The sequence below is a fragment of the Mauremys mutica genome, chromosome 17 (genome assembly GCF_020497125.1).
Source record: "Mauremys mutica isolate MM-2020 ecotype Southern chromosome 17, ASM2049712v1, whole genome shotgun sequence".
Classification (NCBI taxonomy): Eukaryota; Metazoa; Chordata; order Testudines; family Geoemydidae; genus Mauremys; species Mauremys mutica.
In genome coordinates, this window is record NC_059088.1 from 91,829 (window position 1) to 117,231 (window position 25,403).

Below are 25,403 nucleotides of genomic sequence, written 5' to 3' on the forward strand. Positions count from 1 at the left end.
AGGACGTATGTCCTGGGCCATAACTGGAGCACCTAGGTGCTACCGTAATATACCTAATAAATAACGTACAGCACCCAGCACTATATGGGCTCCTGGCTCTGCCCCATGATGCTTCGCTCTGGGGAGCTGGGGAACCCTGGCACCCTCTGCTGGAGGAGCCAGAAATGCCTTTGAGTTGGTCAAATGCATCCCGGTTTCTTTCCTCTCTCCAGGAGCTGGTGAAACATACGGTGGAGCCGTCAGAAAAGGAGAACTTGCGGCTGGCGCTGGATGCCATGCGGGTGAGGCCGGCTCTGCGTCTCCCGGGTGCTGTCAACTTTTGGGACAGTCATGAGGGTTTCTCAATGTTTTGGTTGCCAGACTTGGGCTGGTGCAAAATGCTCCCGGGCCTGGCAGGTGGTTGTGTGCATCAAAGGGACTTATGCTTAGGAGGTGAGGGTAGGAAAGTTTAAGGCTGGGTGGAAGAGGGACTTTCCTCCCCCGGGGAAATTCTGACATTGTGAGTGAGGGGGAGGGGGACGGGGACCATCATCCTGAGGCTGAAATTTTCCTCAGAATGGAAATTCTGAAAAATGTTGATTCCGAAACATCTCAATGACTCGAGGGATTGTGGAGACGTGGAAATGGACCGAAATAGCTATTCTGGAATAATTACCTAATAACAAAGCCAAGTAGCTAGTCTAGGATCATTATTTGAAAATGAGTAATAATAATAAAATCTATCCCAGAATAATTATAACAATAAAATAACCATAGTAATGAAAATAATAATTATAAGTAGCTGCTCTGGAATAATTATTAAATAAATGACATTATAGTAATAATTATAAATACCTCTTCTGGAATAATTATAAAATATAATAATAAATAATTAATAACAAGTGTAATAGTTATTAATAATAATTTCACTATTCCAGAATCGTTCTTTTTGTATAAGTCCCAGTGTGGACACTCTTATTCTGGAAGACAAATGCCTTTTCCAATTTAGCTTAATGCCCTTTGGAAGCGGGTTTATTCTGGAATAGTTACGTCAGAAAATGTTTAAGTGTAGACACACTATAATATAATAATTAATACAGGGGCACCGGAACAGGTGGGACCAGGGGGTTGTGGCCCCCCCCACTTTTCACTGGCCGTTAGGGCAAGTGATGGGAGGGGGCGGAGGGGAGCGAGCGGGGGCAGGGTCATTTGGGCGATACGGAAGCGGGGGCTCTGGGGAAGAGGCGTGGTGGGGACTTGGGGAAAAGGGGAAGTGAGGGCAGGGCTTGGGGGGGTGAGACCTGATCAGAGTCAAAATCCAGTGACTTAGACAAGTGGACTAGCGCAGCGGTGCTCAACCTTTCTTTTTCTGAGCCCCACCCCCCAACATGCTAGAAAAACTCCGGGGCCCAGCCGGGGGCAGGGGGGCCTCCAGGGATAGGGGTAGTTTGACTTCTATGGTGGGGGGACAAGGGCTGGCAGGGCTCAGGCCAGCTCTGCACAGCGGGGTCCAGGGAGGGAGCCCCTGCCCCGACTCACCTCATCAGGTCACCCACCTGTCTGGGGCTGGAGCCGGCGGCTGCTCCCCGAGGGCTTTGCCTGGGCAGCTCTGACCGGCTGCGTGATTAGTCAAAGGGGGCTGGGAGCTGAGGGCAGATGCAACCCCAAGCGCCAGGGGCGGATGGGAGAATGCCACAGCTGCCCCCTCCATGGCACCACCAGCCAGAGGAGCAGCTGCCCCGCGCTGCCTGGCTCTGCCTTCCTGCCCAGCATCTGGCCAGAGGGTGGGGCCTGAGGGGGGCTGAGGGAGAGAAGGAGGTGGGGGGGTGGAGCTGCCCCCAGGATTACCCCACTCTGGGTAAGGTACTGCAGTTTGGGAGGCAACACCCTTGCGTCCCCTCAATGCTTCAGCCCCACGGGGGCCGCCGGGGCTTGGGGCACTGGGTTTCAGTGGCGGGGCTCTGCGGCCGCCCTGAAAGGGCTTGTGGACCCCCAGGGGGCTGCGGACCCCCGGTTGAGAACCACTGGACTAGCGAATGGCTAGTGAAAACAGGGCTGATTTGTTGATTGGAGGGTATTTACTTGGTGTATGCGATGGGTGATGTTCACAGGTTTTGAATCCGCTGTCAGTACCTCCTTGTCTGAGCACCTCATAATTATCCCTAAGTGTGAACATTCAAACCAATAAAAATAGGGAAAAAAATGTTTAAAACCCAGAAGTTCGTGCAACGGTGAAAATGTAAAGCTACAAACATTAAATAAACTTTGATAGTCTCAGTTAAAATTCAGAAAAAATCTGCTAAGCCTAAATAAATACACTAGAATAAATATAATGTAACAAATATATGTTGCTTTTGGCGCGGTGAGCTGGGGAGTGGAGGAGCTAGTGCTGGTGCTGAAAGGTTGGGGTCTTGTCGGGTGGGGAGGCTGGTGCTGAGGGGAGTGGTGGGGAGTTTGTGGGCTGGGGGCTGCGGAGTTGGGGGGCTTGTAGGGTGGGGAAGCAGGGGCTGGAGAGGGCAGTCGGGAGGGGTGCTACTGGGATGCTGCACTGGGGCTATTCAGTACACCCCATTGGGTGGCGGTGGGGCAGAGCAGTAATGGAGGGGGTCTGCCGCCCCCTTTGCCAGCAAGGGAGGTCACTCTGCCCCAAGGAAAGCCCCCTTTTTAATGGGCAGACATCAGATGGCCGTGCCCCCAGCAGAGAATGCCCCTGAAGGGAAAACCCAGCCATGGATCACACCCCCAGGCACAGCTGGTTCTGACCAAGGGCTCATTGTGTCCCCCCACCCTCCATCCCTTAGGACCTGGCACAGTGCGTGAACGAGATCAAGAGAGACAATGAGACCCTGAAACAGATCACCAACTTCCAGCTCTCCATAGAGAAACTGGTGAGTCCCTGGGCCACAGCTACTGCCTTTGCTGCTTCCGTCGGTCTCTTCCTTTCTTTTTCCCTTTGTCCTTGTCTGTTTATTCCTTCCTTCATTCCTTCGTTCATTTTTCCTCTTTCATTTGATTATTCCTCCATTTATTTCTTCCTGCATTCATTAATTCATTCATTCTTCCTCCACCATGGTTCACGTTCGCTCCTTTATCCATTTGTTCCTTTATTTGTTCATTCTTCCTCTTTCATTCATTCCTTTATTCAGGGCTTTGGAGCGGAGCCCAGAGCTAGAGCGCAGAGCAGCTCCCGAGCGGTGGAGCTGCAGGTTTTGCCTGGAGCTGGAGCGGAGCCGGAGCACAGCTCCAAAGCCTTGCCTTTATTCGTTCATTCTTCCTCTTTCAATCTTGCGTTTGTTCACGCCTATATTTATTCATTCCTTTACTTGTTCGTTCATTTCTCCTCTCTCATCCTTTTGTTCACTCCTTTATTTGTTTGTTCCTTCAATCATTCCTCCTCTTTTTCTTTTTTTGTTCTTCAATTCATTTTCTTCTATTTATTTGTTCTTTTTTTTTCATTCATTCACCCGTTGTTGGTTGGTTCTTTCATTCATTCGTTCGTTTTTCCTCTTTCATTCTTTTTATTTGTTCTTTCATTCTTTTTCTGTTTTACTCTTTTCCTTTCATTTTTTTGTTCATTTCTTTTCATTTGTGCGTTCTCTTTAATGAACTAATTATATCAAACGAGTGAAATTATTTTTTGAAATTATTTTTTCCCAGCCGACTGTATCACTTTTTTCCTTTTCCCTGGAATATGTACATCTCTACCCCGATATAACACGAATTCAGATATAACGTGGTAAAGCAGTGCTCCGGGGGGTGGGGGGTGGGGAGCTGCGTGCTCTGGCGGATCAAAGCAAGTTCGGTATAACGCGGTTTCACCTATAACGCAGTAAAAATTTTTTGGCTCCCGAGGACAGCGTTATATCGGGGTAGAGGTGTATATACAACACAAACCTGAGTGTGTGTTATACAGGACTGGCTCCAGGCACCAGCGCAGCAAACAGGTGCTTGGGGTGGCCAACGGAGAGGGGCGTCACGTCCGGCTCTTTGGCGGCAATTCAGCGGCGGGTCCCTCAGTCCCTCTCAGAGGGAAGGACGTGCCGCCGAATTGCCGCCGAAGAACGAAGCGGCGGCAGTAGAGCTGCCGCCGATCGTGGCTAATTTTTTTTTCCCCCCGCTGGTTGGGGCGGCAAAAACGCTGGAGCCGGCCCTGGTTTTATACACACTCAACAGCTTCCTGGCCGTTGTTAGAGCTGCCTCTGTCTAGACCAGTTCCCTTTCCCCGCTCCTACTGGTCGCTGTGGTATTTCTAGAGCAGACGGTGCCAGCATTATTGCTACCACCCTTTGTTCAGCTCCAGGAAACTTGTGCAGCCTAATATCTAATATGGCCTCCCATGGAGTGAACCCAGGTCCCAGCACAGAGGTTTTCCCTCTTTAGCAATAAGAGTCACTCCATCATCCAGTAGCAGTCATAGACTCTTACCGTCTTCGGGCCAGCCGCTAGGGAGGTGTATGGCATCTCTTCAGCTTGCTGCTTCCATACATCTCAGACTGAATTCCTGTAAGAGGGTTTGGTTTTCTGTCCCCCTTCTCCTCTTAGTCACAGTCCCTGGCTCAGTACGGGAGGCCGAAGATTGACGGGGAGCTAAAGGTCATCAGCTCTGAGAAACGCTCCAAGATGGACAGGTGAGCGCAGGCAGAGAGCTGAGCTGCGTGGCTTTGAGTGGCAGCACTGGACTGGGACTCAGGAGACCTGGGTTCTACTATCACTGGCCTGCTGGGTGATCTTGGGCACGTCACTTAGCTGGGAATGGGGGCTGAATCGACACTGGAGGGCTTCCCCATGCAATACAGATATGATCAATAACCCCCCTAGGTCAGTGGTCTCCAACCTTTTTCATCTGGCAGTCACCAGACGACGAGCCACGGACGACTGTGGCGGCGGACGAGCATCCGCCGAAATTCCGCCGACAAGCGGCAATGTCAATAGAAAATCGGCAGCATTTCGGCGGCGACGCCTCTGGATGACGCAGCTTGTTGGCAGCATTTCGGCGGATGCTCGTCCGCCGGCCAGTACGCGGGCGCACTTAGACGCCCCGGCGGCACCGCGTCGGGGACACCTGCCCTAGGCGATGGAAGTTTTGCCATCCTGATTTAAGGTCGTACAAGTAGTTTACAAACTCTTTTACCTCCTTGGGCCATGGGGCCAACGCCAGGGCTAATCCCATTGCTCTTAGGCTGCTGACTTTCACCAGAAGGGACCATGATGCATCTGATCACATAACAAGTGTCTGGGACAGCGGTTCCCGGGCCGGGGCCCATGGCAGCTGTCTCTGCCACCGACAGAACCAACCCGGGGCTCCAGCGCGCAAGATGCTAGAGCTCTGGGCCCCCATTCAAAACCCATTTAAGCACATGCTGAGCTTTAAGTCACAGCGACTGCTTAGCGGTCAGCACATGCTTCCGGCCTCCGTTCAGGACCCCACCCCTATTCAGGAAGGGCACTTAGGCACGTGTTTAAGTGGTGTCCTGAACTGGGGTGTTAGCACCAGCGTTTTCAAGGTATAATGTGTCCTGTCGTGTGTTATTGGCGGGGTTGGTTGGATTCTTTTCCATTTCAACAACAACAACAAAAAAAGCTTTTCACTGAAAACGAACGCGGTGGTGGGGAAATGCCCTGGCTGGACATAATGATTCCTATCCAAATGAATATTTTTCAGAAATAATTTGTATCGATAATTTAAACTGAAAAAACCAGGTTTGGGTTGGTTGGGTTTTTGGTCCACATTTTTTTTTGGGCGGGGAGGCAGGGAAATTTTGATAAACCCCAAATTGATTTTTTTGGGGGGGGGAGGAAATTTCCTGCAAATAAAACAAAATAAAAATAATTTGCGGTCTTGAACCGCCTCCCTTCTGCCTATTTCAAGAACAAGCTCTGGGGTGGCTGGGGGAATCTAGAGCAGATACGGTCCTTAGTAGTGTCATCCTGAGGTCCAGAGAATAGCAAAGGATGGAGAACGTGTCCCGGGGCCTGGCCCTTAGAGATCAGTGTTTCAGTGCAGACTCTCACCGGAGGGGTTCTCCTATCCTGTAGCTAATCCACTTCCCTGAGAGGCAGTAGCTAGGTTGATGGAAGAATTGTCCCGTCAGCCTAGCACCGTCTGCACTGGGGTTTAGATCAGCTTAACTTCCTCGCTCAGGGGTGTGGATGTTTCACACCCCTGAGTGACGTAGCTGGGTCAACTTCGTTGATGCATGTAGACCTGGATTAAGTGTACGGCCTCCCACTGCATCCAGAGCAGGGCTAAAGTCTTGGGGCTCATATAAGCTGGATGTGCGTTCCTCCCGCCCTCTGCCCACGGCCCGTCTGTGGCTCATCTGTCGCGGGTTCCGTCTTCATCCCTCTCCGTGTCGGGGCCTGTTCCTTGCAGGTACGCCTTCCTCCTGGACCAAGCCCTGCTCATTTGCAAGCGGAAAGGGGACTCCTACGAGATGAGGGATTTCATCGACCTCCACACTTACCAGATCCGGGACGACTCCTTGGGAGAAAAGGACAATAAGAAGGTAACGCTGTGGGGGCGGGGGTGTGTGAGAGCCGGAGCCTCTCCCACCCTGCTAACACAACATGTGTGCACTCCCTTCTGCACATCGACACACAGCCAGACCCACACGTACACAGAACAGGTATTTCCCCCCAGTCGGGGGCAGTGACCACACACATACAGAGTCTGCACCATTTCCACCCAAACATTGGCCTAAGGCGTCTCCTTAGCTTGGCTGAGCCCAGTATCTGCCCCTGCACTAGCTCCTCTTCCCCCCGGCTCAGCCCTTTTCTGCTCCTGGGTTGGAGCTAATGAGACCTGCCAGTTCTGGCTGCTAGGGAGAGTCAGCAAAATAACTCCCACTCCTAGTCCCTCTGCTCTAACCTTGGGCACATTCCTCCCAACAGCCAGGAATAGAACCCAGGAGTCCTGGCTGCCAGTCCCCCTGCTTTGACTACGGGACACACTCTTCCCAACAGCCAGGAATAGAACCCAGGAGTCCTGGCTTCCACGCACACCCTGCTTTAACTACTGGTCGACGCTCCTTCCAAAAGCTGGGAGTAGAACCCTGGTAGTCCGACTCCTGCTTCCCTAGCTGTAATTACTAGACTTCGTTCCCCTCCCAAGGCTGGGAATAGACCCCAGGCATCCTGACTCCCCACTCCCTTGCTCTCATTTCGAGTCCACACTGCCCCTGTGTGCTGCTGCTGGGGTGGGGTGGGGTGTGGTTTCACGTTTCTCTTTGAGTCCCCTTGTCTGATATGCAGTTACTGGGAAGGTGGGACCTCTGCCCCATGAGTTCCAGGGGGACTGTTAAATATCTGTGTGCTTGTCTTTTCCAGTGGACTTACATGTTCCACCTGATCTGTAGTTACGGGACCCAGGGCTACGAACTCTTCTTCAAGACACGAGAGCTGAAGAAGAAGTGGATGGAGCAGTTTGAAATGTCCATGTACGTTCCCCCCTCCCCCAACCCTCACTCCCATCCCTGCCCATGATTCTCTGCAGATTCGGCGTCAAAAATCTGTCCCAGCCCTTCTCTGAAACTTCTCTGCCGCGTCCTGCCCCCGCTCTCCTCGGTGGGTTATTGCTTGCTAGATTATTAGTGGTAAAGTGGCAGTGGCCCCAGGTTCTGATGAGGATCAGGGTCCCATTGTGCAGGCGCTGCACAGACACACAGCGAGAGACGGTCTCTGTCCCAGCTGAGATCAGGGCCTCGCTGTGCCGGGCGCTGCACAGACACACAGCGAGAGACGGTCTCTGTCCCAGCTGAGATCAGGGCCGTGCTGTGCCAGGCGCTGCACAGACACATAGGGTAAATCTACATTCTGAGCTGCAGCTCTAATGTCCAGCCCGGGCAGACGTACCTGTTCTAGGTCTGTTCAAGCCATGCACTAAAAATGGGAGTGTAGCCGTGGGGGTGTGAATGGCAGGAAGGACTTTCACTAGCTGCCCTGAGTACGATCCCGTCCACGCCCATAGGCACGTCCTCAGGGTGGCCAGCTCCTCCTGCTCCTCACACCACCTCGGCTACACTGCTATTTTTAACGCGCCGGCTCCATCAGAACTAAGGGACAAAGTGCTCCTGGGTACTACCATAATATTCAGTGCTTAGCACAAAGGGGAGCTGGCCAGTGACTGGGACGCCTAGGTGCTACCGTAATATACCTAATAAATAATAATAATAACGATAATATAATATGCATAACTTGGTCTGTCTCTCTCCCCTGATCCCTGTAGCTCCAATATCTACCCCGAAAACGCCACGTCCAATGGCCACGACTTCCACATGCACTCCTTCGAGGAGAATGCGTCCTGCAAATCCTGCCAGATGCTGCTCAGGTAGGAACTGCCCGGATCCTAGTGCAACCCGCCTGGGACATGTGCATCCCCCACACCAGCTGCTGGTCTGCACTATTGCTCCCGGCTAAGGCGTCTCCTGAGTTTGGCCGATCCCGTATTCGGGGTTAATTTGTGGGGCAGGGCTGAGCTGGGGATGGGGCATGGGGAAGTAGGGGTTAAGAGAGCAGGGCAGAAGGGTGGGGGGGATGACTTCAAGCCCCGATTTACCATGGCGACTCTAACACACAGATGTTCTCTCTTTTGGCCATGTGAATAGGGGCACGTTCTACCAGGGCTATCGCTGCAGCCGATGCAAAGCCCCGGCTCACAAGGAGTGTCTGGGCCGGGTATCCCCCTGCGGGAAGTTGAGCTCAGGTACGTGTCTGCGTCCAGCACAAGTCAGCAGCGTTGGCAGGATGTACAATTCCGTTCTTGCCACCTGAGCCTGCCTGCAGCCAGCCCTCCTTAAAGCAACCCGGAAACTAATCAGCTGATTCCCAGGGGGCCTTATCTGAAGGGTTGGGGGCAAGGGATTGTGGGATGCATCTAGGCCATGACGTGCAATGCATTCTGGGATGCATCTGGTTCAAGTGTTGCAAGGGATTGTGGGATGCAGCATGGACAAAGTGGTGCAAGGGATTCTGGGACGCAGCTGGGGCATGGGATTGTGGGATGCAGTTGGGACAAAGTGGTGTAAGGAATTCTGAGATGCATCTAAGGCCATGAGGTGCAAGGGATTCTGGCATGCTGTTGGACAAAGTCGTGTAAGGGATGAACAAAATGGTGCAAGGGATTGTGGGATGCATTTAAGCCATGAGGTGCAAGGGATTCTGGGATGCATTTGGGCCAAGTGTTGCAAGGGCTTGTGAGATGCAGCATGGACAAAGTGGTGCAAGGGATTCTGGGACGCAGCTGGGGCATGGCAGCACAAAGGATTCTGGGATACATCTGAGGAGGGTGCAGTTGCAAGTGGCTGTGGGGTGTCAGACAGGCACCATGTGGGACAGGAGGTGAGTTTTCTAACCCAGCCTCCCTGGCGCATACTGGTCACCCTCAAACAGAAATACAATTCTGCTTTAATTTAGTCTGAGAACTCTTAGGGTTCGATTACAGAACTATGGAGTAATCGTTTTCCCTCTTTTCTGTTTAATCCAGATTATGGGTCTACGCTGAAAAAGGTAAACAAACCCTGAACAACCTTAAATCTCTTAGGGAGAAAACATTCTCATCCGGGGGGTGGAGGCTTTTATTGTCCTGGGCTCCCTGGGGACAAAAACACATAGTAAGAGCCTGGGTCTGTCTTTTTGTTCTGTGTCTGTACAGGGCCTAGCACAACGGAGTCCTGGGCTTGGGAGGGTGGGGTCCTACACGTACCATAATACACCTAATAAATAAGAATAATAATAAAGTAGGAATGTTTGGAAACTGAGGCATAGAGAGGGGAGGGGATTTGGCCAGGATCACACAAGTCAGAGTTGGAAATAGAAGGCAGGTGTCATGGGATCTCACCCCCACTTTGAGCTTGTGGGTTCAAAGATGGGGACCCGCATGTATTCTGCCACCATGTCCTATGGGATCTCACCCCCACTTTGAGCTTGTGGGTTCAAAGATGGGGACCCGCAGGTATTCTGCCACCACCCTAACCCTTAGGGTAGGGTTCCTTCTCGCTGCCACCACTCAATTAGGAAATGTGAATTGAGACACAGTCCTTCCCCAAAATCCTAGGGGATTCCAAGAGCCCCAAATCCATGGAGTTCTTACACCCAGGAGAAACAAACCATTCCCCCTGCTTCCTCCCCCCTCCCTTTTCCTAGGAGAGATACCGGGATCTAACTACAGAGGGATACCTCCCCCTCCCCTTTCCCTGAGAATCCACCCAAGGAAAGACCAACAAGTCCTTAATAGAAAAGAATTTATTAAGAGAACAAAAAGAAAGTACAGAATCTCTATGAGCCCAAGCTGGACACTCATAGGGTATAACCTTATCAATCTCTGGAGAGAATCCCCTCTCCCCCTTTTCTCAGTAAAAGCAATATCAGCAAACAGGAATAAAGCATTTCCTTTAGCAAACACACAATTGCAAATATAGAAATCAAATCATAAGACTAATTCGCCTTTCTAATTAATACTCACTATTAATTAGTAGAAACTACTCCAGGAGAACTTGGAGACATGACTGTCCTCTTAGATTCAAAAAGAGTTCTCACACAGACAAAGGCTTCCCTCCACAGAGATTTGAAAAAATCTTATCTCTGATTGGTCCTCTGGTCAGGTGGTCACCAGGTACTATATGTTAACCCTTTACAGGTAAAACAGACCTTAACCCTTAACTATCTGTTTATGACAGCAGGTCTCTTGATTCCCAGTCCAGTGCTCTAGCCATTGGGCAATACTGCCCCTTGAAGCACCAGAGACTTTTAAACAAGGTTCCCTTCACCTCAGCTCATTCGCTGCCTGGCTCTCTCTCCTTATACTGTTTATCAGACAGACATTGCACCTAATTTCTCGCTCACTAGCGCCTTATTTTACACCAGTGATGCTTCAGCATAAGTGAGTGAAAAGCCAGGCCTTGTGGCTGATGGGAGAGAGCACATGGGAGATGTAATCCAGCCAGGGAGCCAGGCCCATAGAAGAAAATGGGGGCACGAGGCCACTGAGCTACAACTCCCATGAGGCACTGGGGCAGTATATTGAAATTTTCAGGCGTGGGTTGGGGGGTTGAAGAAAAATGGACATTTTTCTGCAGAAAGCTGACACTTTTCATGAAAAACGGTGTTTCTCAGAAAAAAACCCTAAATGGAAAATTTGGGGGATCAGCCTTAGTCACAGCCTAAATGGCAGCATCAGGAGATTACAGACCCCTGCCCCATGGTTAATTAGCAATAAGTAATATGGGACAGGGGAGATCTTTACATGCTGATGGTCTAGAGTTTGGATGCAAAGGAACTTGGTCCCAGTTTATGTTATGCTGCTAGGGCCGTCACCAGGAAGGGGGATCAAACCTGGGACCTCTGGGTCTAAAACCTGATCTAGTAGCAGGCTTATCAGCCTCTGTCTATGACTCAACTGCCATTAGAAGGGGATTAATTACCACATGGGGGGTTATATTTGCCTTTCTGAGCCCTCCCCTAGTACCACACTCAAGCCCCACCCTCTTACTCCAGTTCTGCTCATAATACTACACCCCCCGCTGATGTATAGCAGGGTCTGTGCCTGCTGAACTGCAGACAGATCCCACACAGTCTCCTTATCTGAGCCAGGCTCCTTGTCTTCCCTCTGCAGAATAAATCCAACCGACACACGCAGGAGAGAAAAAAGAACGACCTTGGTAAGTCCTGTGGCAGGCACCCACTCTCATGCTTCAGGGCAGGCAGGGGAGTCAGGAAGGAATTTCCTTTCTTGTAATCAGCAGTCCTGATTAGGCCAGGTGTGATGGAGACCCCTATTGGTGACTCCAGGCACTACAGCCTGGAGAGAGCCGAGGGTCTGTTCTGGGTCTAACCCCACAATAAAGGATCCCCCTTTAAGTTCTGCTAGCTCTGCTGTACTACGAGGGACTGGAATGCTCTAACCCCATCCCTCTGAAGTGTGGTGCATCATGGGTGATGCAGTCCGGCTGGGGAGCCTGCCCCATAGAGGAAGTCATGTGGTAACTGAGCTACCATTCCCACAGGCTGGACACCGGACTAGAGGGACCCCTGATCTGTGCTGGGATGCTGAGCTCCAGCTTAAACTCAGGGCACGTGCAGGAAAGCCCCACTGGCTCATGGGAGGTCTGGGTTGATGAGAGTTCAGGAGACAATAAGCCCTTAACATACACCATCCTGCATGCAGAATCCCCGTCCTGGAGGGGCAAATGGAGCCTGCCCTGGGGCTGTCTCTCTATCCCCCCTGTAGAACACAGGGAGGATTTTCTGTCCCCCTCGCACCAGGAAGATGTGACCGTCCACGTGTGTCCACATAGCGGGTGGGAGGAGCACTGGGCGCAGATGCTGCCGGGTGGCAGGCGTTGGCTGCAGGGAAATACATCGGGTTGCCCTGTGACCGGTTCCTTGCCAATGCCCTTGTTTCCTTAGGGCTGCCCAAAATGGAGGTCTGCCAGGAGTATTACGGGCTGCCCCCGCCACCCGTGGCATTTGGCCCGTCGCTGCGACTCAGCATGGGGGACATTGTGGAGCTGACCAAAGCCGAGGTGGAGCAGCTCTGGTGGGAGGTAGGTATCTCTGCAGCCATCCACCCATCACTCCGTGTGCCCTGATGGAGACACACTGACTAGAACAGCGGTTCCTGAACGTTCAATCCCACTGATTCCTACCACCCCATAACTACATCACTAGACCCGCTGCTGGAGGGTGAACCAAATACAGCATCTTCCGTGTGGCACGACTTCGTATGCACAAGGTCATGCTGCACAGAGGACGCCATTTTGTGGAGCAGGTTCCAGACATGTTTAGATTTGGTTTGGCTACTCACTCGGACTCGCACCCCAATCCGCTGATGGTGTGACCCCACTTGGGGTCGCGACCCTTAGTTTGGGAACTGCTGGACTAGAGGAATTGCACATAAATTTAGTCAGCGGGGACTTGAAGCCGGGACTTCTGGTTCCAAAACCACAGGGCTCCGCCCCATGAGGACATCCCATTTTGATGCCTGGTCCATCCAGAGGGTAACAGTCTGACTACTGTTACGTTCATGGCATGCAAACCAAGAAACTAGATAAACCCAGAATACTCTTGCCGGAAGGTTGCAGTGTAACACAACTTTATTGCTTTGAATCCAGAATGATAACACACAAGAACTCCAAAACAGAGAGAGACAAAACAGGCTTCTCCCTGAGAAATAACTCACCCCACCTCAGGGCCGCCCAGAGGATTCAGGGGGCCTGGGGCAAAGCGGGGGAGGAGACATAAAAAAAGGCGCCACCCGCTGCGGTGCTTGTACTCACCGGGCGGTGCTCCGAGTCTTCGGCGGCGGCGGGTCCTTCACTCGCTCCGCGTCTTCGGCAGCACTGAAGGACCCGCTGCCGAAGTACTGCCGAAGACCTGGAGTGAGTGAAGGGCTCGCCGCTGAAGTGCCGCTGAAGACTTGGACGGCCGCCAGGTGAGTAAAAATTAAAAAGGCCCCTCTAGCCAGGGAAGGGATTCTCAGCTAGGGCTCGCGGAGCCCCTGCGGGGCCCGGGGCAAATTGCCCCACTTGCCCCCTGCACTCTGGGCGGCCTTGCCCCACCTTACTCTAGGCTGGCTGGCTGCAATCTAACTATTGCTAGGCCCACATCTCAGAGCTTCCTACAGAGCTCCCTGCCCACAAGCAGGACTAGGAACACCGCCCCTACCCGCTGAGCATTTAAAGGGATAGCGTACAGTTGCAATACAGTTTTCAAGATGCCGCAAGTTAGTGCAGCTGGCTAATGGAGCTCACTTTAGCTCAAGTGGGAGGGGTCTGTTTGTCAGTGCAGACATTCCAGCAGTCAAGCCCTGCTGATGACCGTAGCTGGGATCATTACAGAGCTCATGGTAAGAAATGATGGTGGGGAAGGGTGTCTTTAAAATCAGCTGTCAAAGAGGAGAGCAGCATAAATCAATTAGTGCTTTAGCCTCTTGTTGTTCAGGAGGCCGGGCAGCATCAGGCACCGAATGATGAAACAGAACTGATCCAGGCCGCTTCTGAAAGTGGCTAGTTGTTGAGCCGGGTACTCAACTCTCCTGATGAGGCCAAGAGGGAGGTCGACTCCTCCTAGTGGTGATGCCAGGCAGTGAAGACCAGAGAGAACCACAGGGTCTTCCCCGTCCAGCAGCCCTGGTGTCCAACCTGCCTTCAGTGTCTCTGTGTTTATACCTCGGGCTTTAGCAGCAATAAGTAGCCCCCTTTGGCAGGGTCACCCATGCCTTGTCTTCTCCCAGTTAATTCCCAGAGCCCTGATCTCAGTCAGGGTCTGTGCAGCACCTGGCATGATGGGGCTCTGATCTCAATCAGGGTCTGTGCAGTGGCTGGCACAATGGGGGCTCTGATCTCGGTGCTGGCTCTGATCAGAGATGCTGAGTGCTAGGCAGGGTTTGATCCAAAACCCACTGGAGCCCATGGAGAAGACTCCCGTTGACTTCACTGGGGGTTGGCTCAGGCCTTCAGGCTAGAACTGGTTGGAAAAAGGGGGATTTTTCCTGTGCAAAATGTTCAACTTTGGGGCAAAAAAAAATAAATATTATGGTTGGGGAATGTAGCCCTGGTGCCTTGTGGGAGTTGTAGTTTGGTTGCCTCATGCTCCCATTTCTCTTCCAAAGGCCAGGCTTCCTGGTCAGACTACATCTTCCATAATGCACCACAGTCTGCCCTCATGATGAGGGGAGACAGTTGCATCATGGGAGGCCCTGATCATGGTGCATCCTGGGAGAAGTAGTTTGGCTAGGGAGTCTGATGCAAAGCAAATGGGGTCACGAGAAAACCAGACTACAATTCCCAAGAAACACCACGTTGGGATAGCCGAATTGAAATATTTCTGCTCTCGGCTTAAACATCCAGCCTACGATAGTCCCTCTGCAAACCAGGCCAAGAGCAGCCGCCTCGGCCTCTTCCCTGATAGCTCTTTACAATAGATCTGACGTGCATTGGCTTCCGCTTTGCAGGGCAGAAACACATCCACGAACGAGATCGGCTGGTTCCCATGCCAAAAAGTCAAACCGTATGTGTGTGTGAGTAGCGACTCCTTTCACGTTTGCTCAATTAGCTGTTAAACGCTGGATGTTTTTGTAGGGTCTCTAAATTCCTTAGACAAGTTTCGGTGGGTTTTATCTGCTCTGGGGACAAAGGGCAGATGTCAGTCTGCAATCCAGGGCGCTTAGCAGCAGAAGAAAGGGTGGGTTTTGTGGGTAAGGTGCTGGAGTGGGGCTCAGAAGATGTGAGTGAAATTCTTGGCTCTGCCACAGATTGCCTGTGTGGGCCCTTGTGCAAGTCACTTCATCTCCTTGTACCTCAGCTCCTCATTTTTAAATTGGGTATAATAATTCTTTCTTTGTGTACATGCTGTCTGGGGCAGGAACTGTCTTTCACTTTGTGTCTGGGCAGCACCCGGGGCCCTGGGGTCCTGATCTTGGGGAAGGTCTGTGCAGTGCCTGGGACAGTGAAGCCCTGGTCTGTGTAGCACCTGGCACAGTGGGGCCCCATTCTTTGTACCATAATATAAATATTTTTTAAAAAATGAATTATTTGTGATGTGACCCTGGGAGAAAAATGAAACTCCAGAATAACAGAGCACTGACATCAGATCTCCTGGGCCAGACTTAACTCTTCTCTGTTTTATTTACTGCAAGAAAATAAAACTTTTTTCTTTTCCCTCCACAGAATCCTCCCCCAGATTTTTCTGCTTATCTTTGGTAAGTAAAATGATAGAACTGAAACATTTCTGCATCTACATAATTTATTGCTGTTTAATCTGGAGTCCAGCCTTGTGAATCTATGCTCTGTGAAATCACAGACTGTCTTAAACCAGCTTGAGTTCCAGCTTTGTCTCCATTGTTTACCAGACCACACCCTCGCTGGTGTGGCATACAGCCCACAGCGACATCTAGTGGCTGAATCATAGATTCAAGTAATAACTCTTGTGTGGATTTCCCTACTTGCAGGTACGCGGGACCTATGGAGAGAGCAGAGGCGGAGCAAATCCTCACAAACCGTTCAGACGGCACGTTCCTGGTGCGGCAGAGGGTCAAGGACGCGGCCGAGTTTGCCATCAGCATCAAGTAATCCTAACCTTAATAACAGCTTCTACAGAGCAAAATCTTTGTGTGCGTGAATAGCCTGCCTCTCAGGGAGAACTCTTTTGGGCCCTTCCCTAGAATGCAAACACCAGAGGGCACTTAGGAAAATTAAATGCCCACCTGGTAAAAGTAAATATGCAACAGGTAGTTAACCTGTGGGACTCCCCACCTCATGATTTTATGAAGGTAATTTGCTTCGTAAGTTAAGAAGATAGGGTTAGATATTTAAGAATAGCACCTCCAAAAGCACCAGCTCGGGGAGCAGGGAAAAGTGCCTCCTGCTCCAGTGCATATGATGATCTTCCATCTGGATGTGCTTGCCATTTGAGGTGATACAAGGCCAGAGCTGTGCCGTTATGGAGAATCCTGTATTCCTAGCGCCAGAGCTCCAGCTGGCATAAATCAGTGTCACTCCATTGGAGTCGGTGGGGCCAGATCCCCATCTTAGTGCTTTCTGAAAGACCCTATGAGAGAGAGTATAGTGTGTGCCTCTCTTCTGTAACAATCTGCATTTACCCTCCATGCACAAAGCTCTGCCCCTCCCAGAGAGCAGACAGCTAGAAATTTAAAGGTGCAATACACTGGAAAATTACAGCTGTAGAGATCGTTAGGAAACCAGCGGCCCCCTGAGAGCTGGTGTCTGTGCCCCCAGGTTTAACGTAGAAATCAAACACATCAAGATCCTGACGTCGGAGGGCCTGTACCGCATCACGGAGAAGAAGGCGTTCAAAGGACTCATAGTAAGGATTGAGCGGATTTTGCATCCGATGCTTCAACTCCATCTTCACTGGAAGGCTCCGGCCACTGGGGGAATGCTTAGTGCAACACCAGCCGCTTAGCCCTCAGGATGGTGTATTGAATAGAGCAGGAGGGGCTGAGAGCCAGGACTCCTGGGTTCTGTTCCCAGCCATGGGAGGGGAGTGGGGGCTAGTGGGTTAGAAGAGGAGGCAGCTGGGAGTCAGGACTCCTGGGTTCTATTTCTGGCTGGGGGTGCCAGGGGAGTGGGGTCCAGCTGTTACTGTCTCTGCTCCTGCTCCAGGAGAGAAGGGATCTCTGCCCGCTCAGGGCCTCTCCGTGCTTCCTCCCTAGGAGCTGGTGGAGTTTTACCAGCAGAACTCCCTGAAAGACTGCTTCAAAACCCTCGACACCACGCTGCAGTTCCCGTTCAAGGAGCCCGAGCAGAGGGCCATCTCCAGACCTCCCGGTAGGGTGCTCGGGGGCCAGCGCTGGAGCCAGGGCGGGGAGACCTCGAGCGCCCCCCGAGCGCTGCAGGATCTCAGCCCCCAGGATTCTTGGGATAGATCCTCATGACCGGGCACATGTGGGATGGAAATTTCCCCTAAAACATTTTTCTTGAGGGACGGTGGCTTTTCAACCCAAATTTTTGCTCCCCCCTTCTAGTTTTTGTCTGATTTCCAGGGTTTTCAACAAAAATGGGAACATTTTGACAAAACCAGGAAAAAAATGTCGAGAGGCAAAACCTGTCATTTCCCAAGCTCAGCTCGAATCGCTCACCCTGGTCAGCTGCTGGCATGTGGGCGCTTGTCGAAATGCCAGTAAAGGGGCTGGGGCAGCCCCCAGCTGGTGAGGGTGGTCTGTGCTCCCTGCCGGACCTGGCAAAGGCTCCGTTGCAAAGAAGAGGGGGGATATTCTGGGCTGCCCCTCTAGTGCTGATGGGAGATGTCACAGCGTGGAGGAGTCATGCGGCCACGGCCCCCAGCAGTGGTACCCTCTTTCCTGTGGGTCATGGCTGGGGCATAGACTCCACCCTGGTGGTCTCTCGAAATTAACCCTCTGCGGCCCAAGCCCTTGGAGCCCCAGGAGGGGAGAGAGCCAATCTTTCCCCATGCGATCCCTGCCTCCAGCCATGTGGTGGGTGACGAGCGCTTCCGGGGGCCGCTCGCTTCCCAGGATCCCACCCAAGGGGTGGATCTTTATTTGAGGGTGTCCGGTCCTGGCACAGCTGTCTCTAGCGTGGGTCTGTCCCCTTGCAGCAGGAGGACTGAAGTACTTTGGGTCGGCGAAGGCTCGCTACGATTTCTGCGCGCGGGACCGGACGGAACTGACGCTCAAGGAGGGCGACATCATAAAGATCCTGAGCAAGAAAGGGCAGCAGGGCTGGTGGAAAGGGGAGATCTACGGCCGGGTGAGTGCATCGCCGAGCGGGGGTTGGGATTACAACCCCCTTATACAGCAGAACAGGCCTGACATAGCCTGTCCACAAGGGGGCAGTGTTACACACACATACATGCACACGACCCGCTCTGACATATCCCATCCAGCAGGGGGCAGCGTTCTTTGCACTTCTACACATACAGAGTGTAATCCCATCACACACACATTCACACACCACTCTCTAGTGTATATAGACCCATGCATGTGAGCAGTGCTGACATATTCCATCCAGCAGGGGGCAGAGTTCTGTGCAAGCACTCCCCGCCCCCACACCAAAACACACTTGTGAGCTGGTGTAATCATCTCCTACTCAGCAGAGGGCAGCAATTCTGTCTTACCCCCACTCACAATCCACACATGTACACACGCAATCCGCACCCAAAGATGTGCTCGCGCACACACAATCACTGCACGCCTACATTCCTGCATTCCTCTCGCTTGTGCATGTACATGTGCACACACCCATAAACGATCTCCTTACGCATGCACGTGTACACGTACGATCCGCCCCACATGCATGCACATGCACGATCGCGCCACATGTGTGCACCCACGCGCTCACACATTCTGATGCATCAGGTAACAATGAACACCTAGTGTGAGTATGGGATGCCAAGAAAGCTATGGCCAACTGGCCAACTTCAGTGGCACTTTGTCTCCCCCTAGTGGTGGCTGGGACTGTAGCGGTTGATGAGCCAGCTAATGGAGCTGGGGCTTTTAGGTCAAGCAGTAGAGACTGGTGCCTTTAGATCCAGAGATCCAAAGTTCAATCCCAGCTACTCATGCGTCATGATAGTGGCTCCTGTGCCACGTGGCATAGCCAGCAGATCTCACCACAGCATTGGGGATAGCACACAAAAACAAGCCGAGTTACAGGAGAATCCCTGTTAGCTCTTAGCAGTACAGGGCTTATGACACACAGGTGAGCAGCACCCATCCCATCCAGAAGAGGGCAGCAATGCGTATACAGCACATGGGCCATGTTCCAATGGCTGTTTTGTGATAACAATTCCATGTCTCACTGGGTTTTCCCCTCCTAGGTTGGCTGGTTCCCAGCGAATTACGTGGAGGAAGATTATTCGGAATATTGCTGAGGTCTGGAGCCCTGTGTAATTTTCCACCCCCCTGAGATCATGACCCACAGGATTCCTGACCCTGCATGGCACTCACATCGTGAGCTCAAGCGGAGCCAGGCCCGGAAGGGGTCTCTGTAGCAGGAAGAAATGTTGTGTTGGCGGAAGTGCGGCGGGGAGTAGCGCCCCGGGACTATTAATTTATGAACTTTCGGATCCCTCTTTTCTTTCCCTTATCTCACGCATGTAAAGGAAGTTTTGTGTTGAATAAACTGAATGGGTGGACGGGCTGGAGATGTAGCGGCCGTCAACCTGCACCCAAGAGCCCTTTTCTCTCCAGTCCATGCCAGGATCCAGCTGCCCAATCAGGCACAGGTGTTTGGAGCCCAGAGGGCTGCTGCCACGTGAATGGGTAGGAGGCTGTCCCCACCCTGCCCACTGCCATCTTTATATTCCCTCCAGCATAGGCAGAACCCAGATGGCACCAGGCGCATGCGATTGTCATTAACCCTTTACTGAATTGGTCAGCAGGGTGAGCTAAGGCATGAGGGGGAGCGTCTTGCTGGCAAGTCACTTTATGAGCCAGGAACAGAACCCAGGAGTCCTGACAGCCACGCCCCTCTTCTAAATCACCAGACCACACTTCCTCCCAGCACTGGGGTTAGATCCAGCAGTCGTGACTTTCAGCCCTTCGCTCTAAATTAAACGTCTCTTCTCAGGGCCAGCATTAGAACTGGGAGTCTTGACTTTCAGAGGCACCCCCCCGCTCTAACCACTAGGCCTGACTCCCCTCCCTGAGCTGGGAAGAGAACCCAGGAGTCCTGGCTCCCATTCTCCCACCATGCTTTAACGTAAGGGTTCTCAACCTTTTTTGGGTGTGCCCCTCTCTGAAAATATTTCAGGCTGTGATGACCCCCCCCCAAAATGACAACCCCCCCCATACCATGCCACCTTTACTTCTGGGCTGTTGCTGGAGGCAGTGCTGCCTTCAGAGCTGGGCGCCTGGCCAGCAGCCGCTGCTCTCTGGCCACCCAGCTTTGAAAGGCTTGGGCTGTCAGCCCTGCATAGAGCACCGGCGTGCATGGGGGGTGGCAGCCTGCGACCCCCCCCATGACCTTGTGACCCTCAGTTTGAGAACCCTTGCAACAGCTAGACCCCACTCCCCTCCCAGAAGAGGGAAGAGAACCCAGGAGTCCTGAATCCCATTCTCCTCTAACTCACGAGTCCCCGTTCCACCCCCCGAGCTGGAAACGTCACTCATCCATTTCATTGCATTGTGCTGCCTAATCCCCAGGCCACGCAGGGTTTCCTCCCCTCTGCTCCACTGGCTCTGCAGTGCATTGTCCATAGGGACGAGCTACCAGGGTAGATCCTGGGCACATGGACACCCGGTAGCATCAATTCCCAGCCACGCCAGGCCCAGTTCTGCGTTAGCATCCAAAGTAGCTACCCCTAGATGGCGCTGGTACCGCCAAGTGATGTGGTGCTGGTGGTGATAATGTGGGTCTCCCAGGAAACTGAGGCACAGGGCAGGGAAGCAGCTTGTCCCACATCACCCAGCAGCAGAGTCAAGCACAGAAGCCAAGTTGTGGGCATGGCAGGTCAGCGGGTTGCCCGCTAGGCCCCACAAACACACAACACAGGGAAATGCGGCGTAGGCCCAGTAGCCGTGGGGGTTGGGAAGAGAGAAACGTGGGGTGGGAGAGTGTTGGGAACAGGGCCAGAATACAGTACAGCATTTTGCTGAGCTGCTGGTAAGTTCAACCCTGGCTCAGCATTTCCCCTGGTCTTCAGTTTGTGCAATATTCCAGGAAACCCAAGGAAAACGGAAGCGCTTGGTTTCAAGAAGAACACTGTGGTCTCGGGGTGTGTGTGCGCGTGTGGGCGAGCAGGTGGCACGGGACTGCTACCAAAGAAACCCGGCTTCTATTTCTATGCTGCCAGATCCCTGAGCCTCAGTTTCCCCAACTGTAAAATGGGGTGAGTGATACTCGTCTCCATTGCAATGTGCTCTAAGTGCTAATTATTGTGCTGCACAAACACCTACTGAGACACGGTCCTGACCGCGACGAGCTCCCAGGCTAACCGGACTAGCCCAGAATCAGAGGGGGAAGACAAGATACAGTGCGGGGCGGGGACTCAGCCAGCGTCAGTGGCCGAGCCTGAAAGAGAACCCAGGTCTGTGGAGTGCAATGCTGTAACCACTGGACCACCCTGCCTGTTAATCGGAGAGGCTGGGCTGCCATTTATCCCTGCGGGCGTTGGCCAGGCGCCCTTTCCCATCCCCCCTCCCTTCCCCCCCATTGTGCCTTTGGGGCTTTACACAATAAAAATAACACGATCCAGCTGGGGCCCAGCTTGGTGCACGTTCACCAGCGCGTGAGGCCCGGCTACGCACCCCCGGCTGCTCTGGCGGCATCTAAACCAGAACACGGGGAGCACAAAGCGAGGGCTCATGTTATTTAAAGGGATCCTGCCCTATTCCTGTACACTGCCAGCCCCCCCGCCCCCCCGCAGCCCCGCTCCCACCCCAGAGCCCTGTTCCCCAGGTGTAACATCCTGAGCAGATGTCTCCTTGGCCTGAAAAACAAAATGCTTAAACAAGCCCCACCAGGCCAGAAAGGTCGCTCGTCTCCTTGCCTCCCCAAGGGCTTCCTGCTCCCAGGCAGCCCGTCTCTGCCGCTGGCATCTCCATGCCAGGCACAGGGCAGCTCCGAGGGAATGCTGGCACGGCTGCAGCAGGAATTAATATTAACCAGCATTGATAACTCCTAGCATGCACATGGCACTTGTTATTTCAAAGGAAGTCAGCCTCAGCCCCCATTTTACAGATGGGGAAACTGAGGCACAGACCCGCCGAAGGTCACGCAGCAGTGCCAGGAATAGAACCCAAGTGTCCTCAGGCTCGAGGCTGTGGTTGAGCCACCACCCATTCTGCCCCTTGGACAAGCCCCTTCTGTTCCCCTCCTCTGAGAGCGGCTCTGGGGAAACGCTCTGCCCGTGACTGACTCAGCACTTTTCCAAAGTGACATTTTGTCAGTTTCTGCAGAGGCAGGGGCCGGCTTGATGCTCTAGCTGTGATGTCATCCCGGTCCCCTCCCGGCTTTGCAGACAGGGCGGTCTCAGAATTGGTTCCCCCCTCCATGTTCCTGCGAATCTCAGGGCTCCTGGCAGAACAGCAAAGGAAAACTGGGACAACCGTGTGTCCCAGGGAAGCATGGAGGGCCCGACCCGGCTTCCAGATCTGAATGCCTCTGCAGGCCGGATGGCTGAGCCAGTGGCAACAGCCATCTACCTAGCTGCATGTATGTCTCCATGGACTGCCCCCATCGTCCTGTCTCCTGCCCTCTTGCAGCCCCACAAAGCTTTCCTTGAGCTCTCCCTACTCAGCACTCTGTCCAGCCCTCCCGGGCACGTAGCGCTCGCATCTCAGGCGTCATCTATGTGGGGAAATCCCGACATAGACTAGCCACGTCGTAAGCAGCTGGGTACAGCGTCTACCCATCTATGGGCTCTGCTGTTGAGAAAGCGGCCTCAGAAATAAGCCCTGATGATGAAAAACATCCTGGATGAAATATGACAACAGACTTCTGGGCTCCAACTCCCCTCAGCCTCCCCTTCCCAGAGCAGTAATCCACCCCCTGAGCATATAGCTTTATGGCAGTATGCCCTCCCTTGTACATTATTATCCTGTTTCCCTTAGCTCTGGCTACATCCACAAAACCTGCTCTTTACTCAGGCAAGAAAATACCCCCAGTAACACTACGTGGCAGTTACATTGGTGTGTCTTAGCCAAAGATATCAAAACACTTTTCTTAAGTATCATTGCCCCATTTCACAGCTGGGGAAACTGAGGCATGGAGCAGCAGTGACTTGACCGCGTCACACAGCAAGTCAATGGCTGAGCTGGGACTAGCAAGCAAACCACTGGATTCCCAGTCTAGTACTCAGACCTCTAGACCATGCTCTCAAAGTTAGAACCATGCCCCCAAGAGACATGCTGAGATAAATAGAGTATATTCCCAGAGCATGACTTCTGCGTTCTTTCCCTGAGTCCCAATCCTGTGCTCTCACCACTAGGTAACACTCTCCTCCTAGAACTGGGACGAGAGCCCATGAGTCCTAACTCCCAGCCTCCCTCCCTGAGTTGAGGATAGAACCCAAGAGAAGAACTGAATGGAAAAAGTCCAACTGACCCTTTTTCCACTGGAGACTGCAGTTCCCTCGAAAGGGAAACATTTGGATTCACCAAAATTTTGTCTCAGAGAAAAAAGTTCCAACAATGTCTCATTTTTAACATTTTCGGAGCCAAATGGTTCACGTTTTCTTTTCAAAATGACGTCCATTTTTGAAATTTGTATTTTGTGTTATGGTGGGTGCGTGTTGTAACACAAGATAACATTGTTGAAGCAGCAACTGAAATGAAAAAAACCTTTGTCGAAATGAAACATTTTGATTGACCCCCCAAATGTTTTTTTTCCCTCCTGAAATTTTTTTTCACTGAGAATTTTGAAAGTTTTTGGTTTCATTCACAAGTGGAATGGAAAAAAAAGTTTGAAATCATGAACGTCCTCTGGCAGGAATCTTGACTCCTACTCACATGCTCTAGCTACTAGATAACACTGCCCTGGGAAGAGAACCCACATGTCCAAATTCCAGCTTCCTTTCTACCTGTTAGATCTTGAGCTAGGAAGAGACCCAGAACTCTCCTAGGCCCATACAAGGTGGATTAGGCCCAAAAGGAAATCTGATGAGTTCAACAAGGACAAGTTCAGAGTCCTGCACTTAGGACAGAAGAATCCCATGCACTGTTACAGGCCGGGGACCGACTAGCTAAGCAGCAGTCCTGCAGAAAAGGACCTGGTGATTATAGTGGACGAGAAGCTGGATACGAGTCAGCAGTGTACCCTTGTTGCCAAGAAGGCTAACGGCATATTGGGCTGCCTTACTAGGAGCATTGCCAGCAGATCGAGGGAAGTGATTATTCCCCTCTATTCGGCACTGGTGAGGCCACATCTGGAGTATTGCTTCCAGTTTTGGGCCCTCCCATTACAGAAAGGATGTGGACAAATTGAAGAGAGTCCAGCAGAGGGCAACGAAAATGATCAGGGAGCCCCATGGAGCACCTGACTTACGAGGAGAGGCTGAGGGTGTGATGGGTTCGGTCACAGAGACCCCCCTTGGGACTATCACCTGATGCGCTGAAGTTACCTCTGAGCCTGTTTTCCCTGCCAGCTTGGGACTCCAGAACCCTGCCTTGTTGAGCCAGCTTCACTAGCCTGCTGCAACACAGGTGGAAAACAGGGGTGTTCTGTTCCACCCCCTTATATATCTTTGGCAGAAGGCGGGAATCTTTTGTCTCTCTGGGTCCCCACCCCTCCTTCTCAATGGTTTAAGATGGATTCCAGTATCATGTGACCTGGTCACATGTCCTGTGAGACCTCATTCTTCATAACCCGTGTCAGGTACACAGGAAGGCGTGCAGGTAAATAAACCCATTTACAACCAGTGGGAGCCATCAAGATTCCAAGCCACCATTAAAGGCCCACATAATTACAATAGGACCTCAGAGGTCTACTTTCTATTTCTAGTTTTAGATACAAGAATGATACATACATACAAACAGGATGGACACACTCAGTAGATTATAAGCTTTGCAATGATACTTTACAAGAGACCTTTTGCATAAAGCATATTCCAGTTACATTATATTCACGCTCATAAACATATTTCCATTAAACACTATGGAGGTCGACGTCACAGAAGGGACTGGGCTTGTTTAGTCTGCAGAAGAGGACAGTGAGGGGGGATTTGATAGCAGCCTGCAACTACCTGAAGGGGGGTTCCAAAGAGGATGGAGCTCAGCTGTTCTCAGTGGTGGCAGATGACAGAACAAGGAGTAACGGTCTCAAGTTGCAGTGGGGGAGGTTTAGGTTGGATATTAGGAAAAAAAATTTCACTAGGAGGGTGGTGAAGCACTGGAATGGGTTACTTAGGGAGGTGGTGGAATCTCCTTCCTTAGAGGTTTTTAGGGTCAGGCTTGACAAAGCCCTGGCTGGGATGATTTAGTTGGGTTTGGTCCTGCTTTGAGCAGGGGG

At 52.1% G+C, this 25,403-nt stretch overlaps 1 protein-coding gene across 1 annotated transcript in view; it reads left to right on the forward strand.

The window, feature by feature from the left end:
- Positions 1–19,603, forward strand: part of LOC123351331 (proto-oncogene vav-like) — a 55,615-nt gene extending 36,012 nt beyond the window's left edge. The window contains exons 11-27 of the mRNA XM_044990603.1: positions 213–281; positions 2,781–2,867; positions 4,522–4,607; positions 6,353–6,485; positions 7,306–7,415; positions 8,204–8,305; positions 8,583–8,680; positions 9,461–9,483; positions 11,588–11,633; positions 12,382–12,518; positions 14,927–14,992; positions 15,642–15,673; positions 15,923–16,039; positions 16,710–16,797; positions 17,147–17,261; positions 18,052–18,203; positions 19,273–19,603. Of these exons, the coding sequence (XP_044846538.1) occupies positions 213–281; positions 2,781–2,867; positions 4,522–4,607; positions 6,353–6,485; positions 7,306–7,415; positions 8,204–8,305; positions 8,583–8,680; positions 9,461–9,483; positions 11,588–11,633; positions 12,382–12,518; positions 14,927–14,992; positions 15,642–15,673; positions 15,923–16,039; positions 16,710–16,797; positions 17,147–17,261; positions 18,052–18,203; positions 19,273–19,326 (1,515 nt within the window). The 3' untranslated portion in view covers positions 19,327–19,603. The remainder of the gene's footprint in view (positions 1–212; positions 282–2,780; positions 2,868–4,521; positions 4,608–6,352; positions 6,486–7,305; positions 7,416–8,203; positions 8,306–8,582; positions 8,681–9,460; positions 9,484–11,587; positions 11,634–12,381; positions 12,519–14,926; positions 14,993–15,641; positions 15,674–15,922; positions 16,040–16,709; positions 16,798–17,146; positions 17,262–18,051; positions 18,204–19,272) is intronic.
- The last annotated feature ends 5,800 nt before the right edge of the window (positions 19,604–25,403 follow it).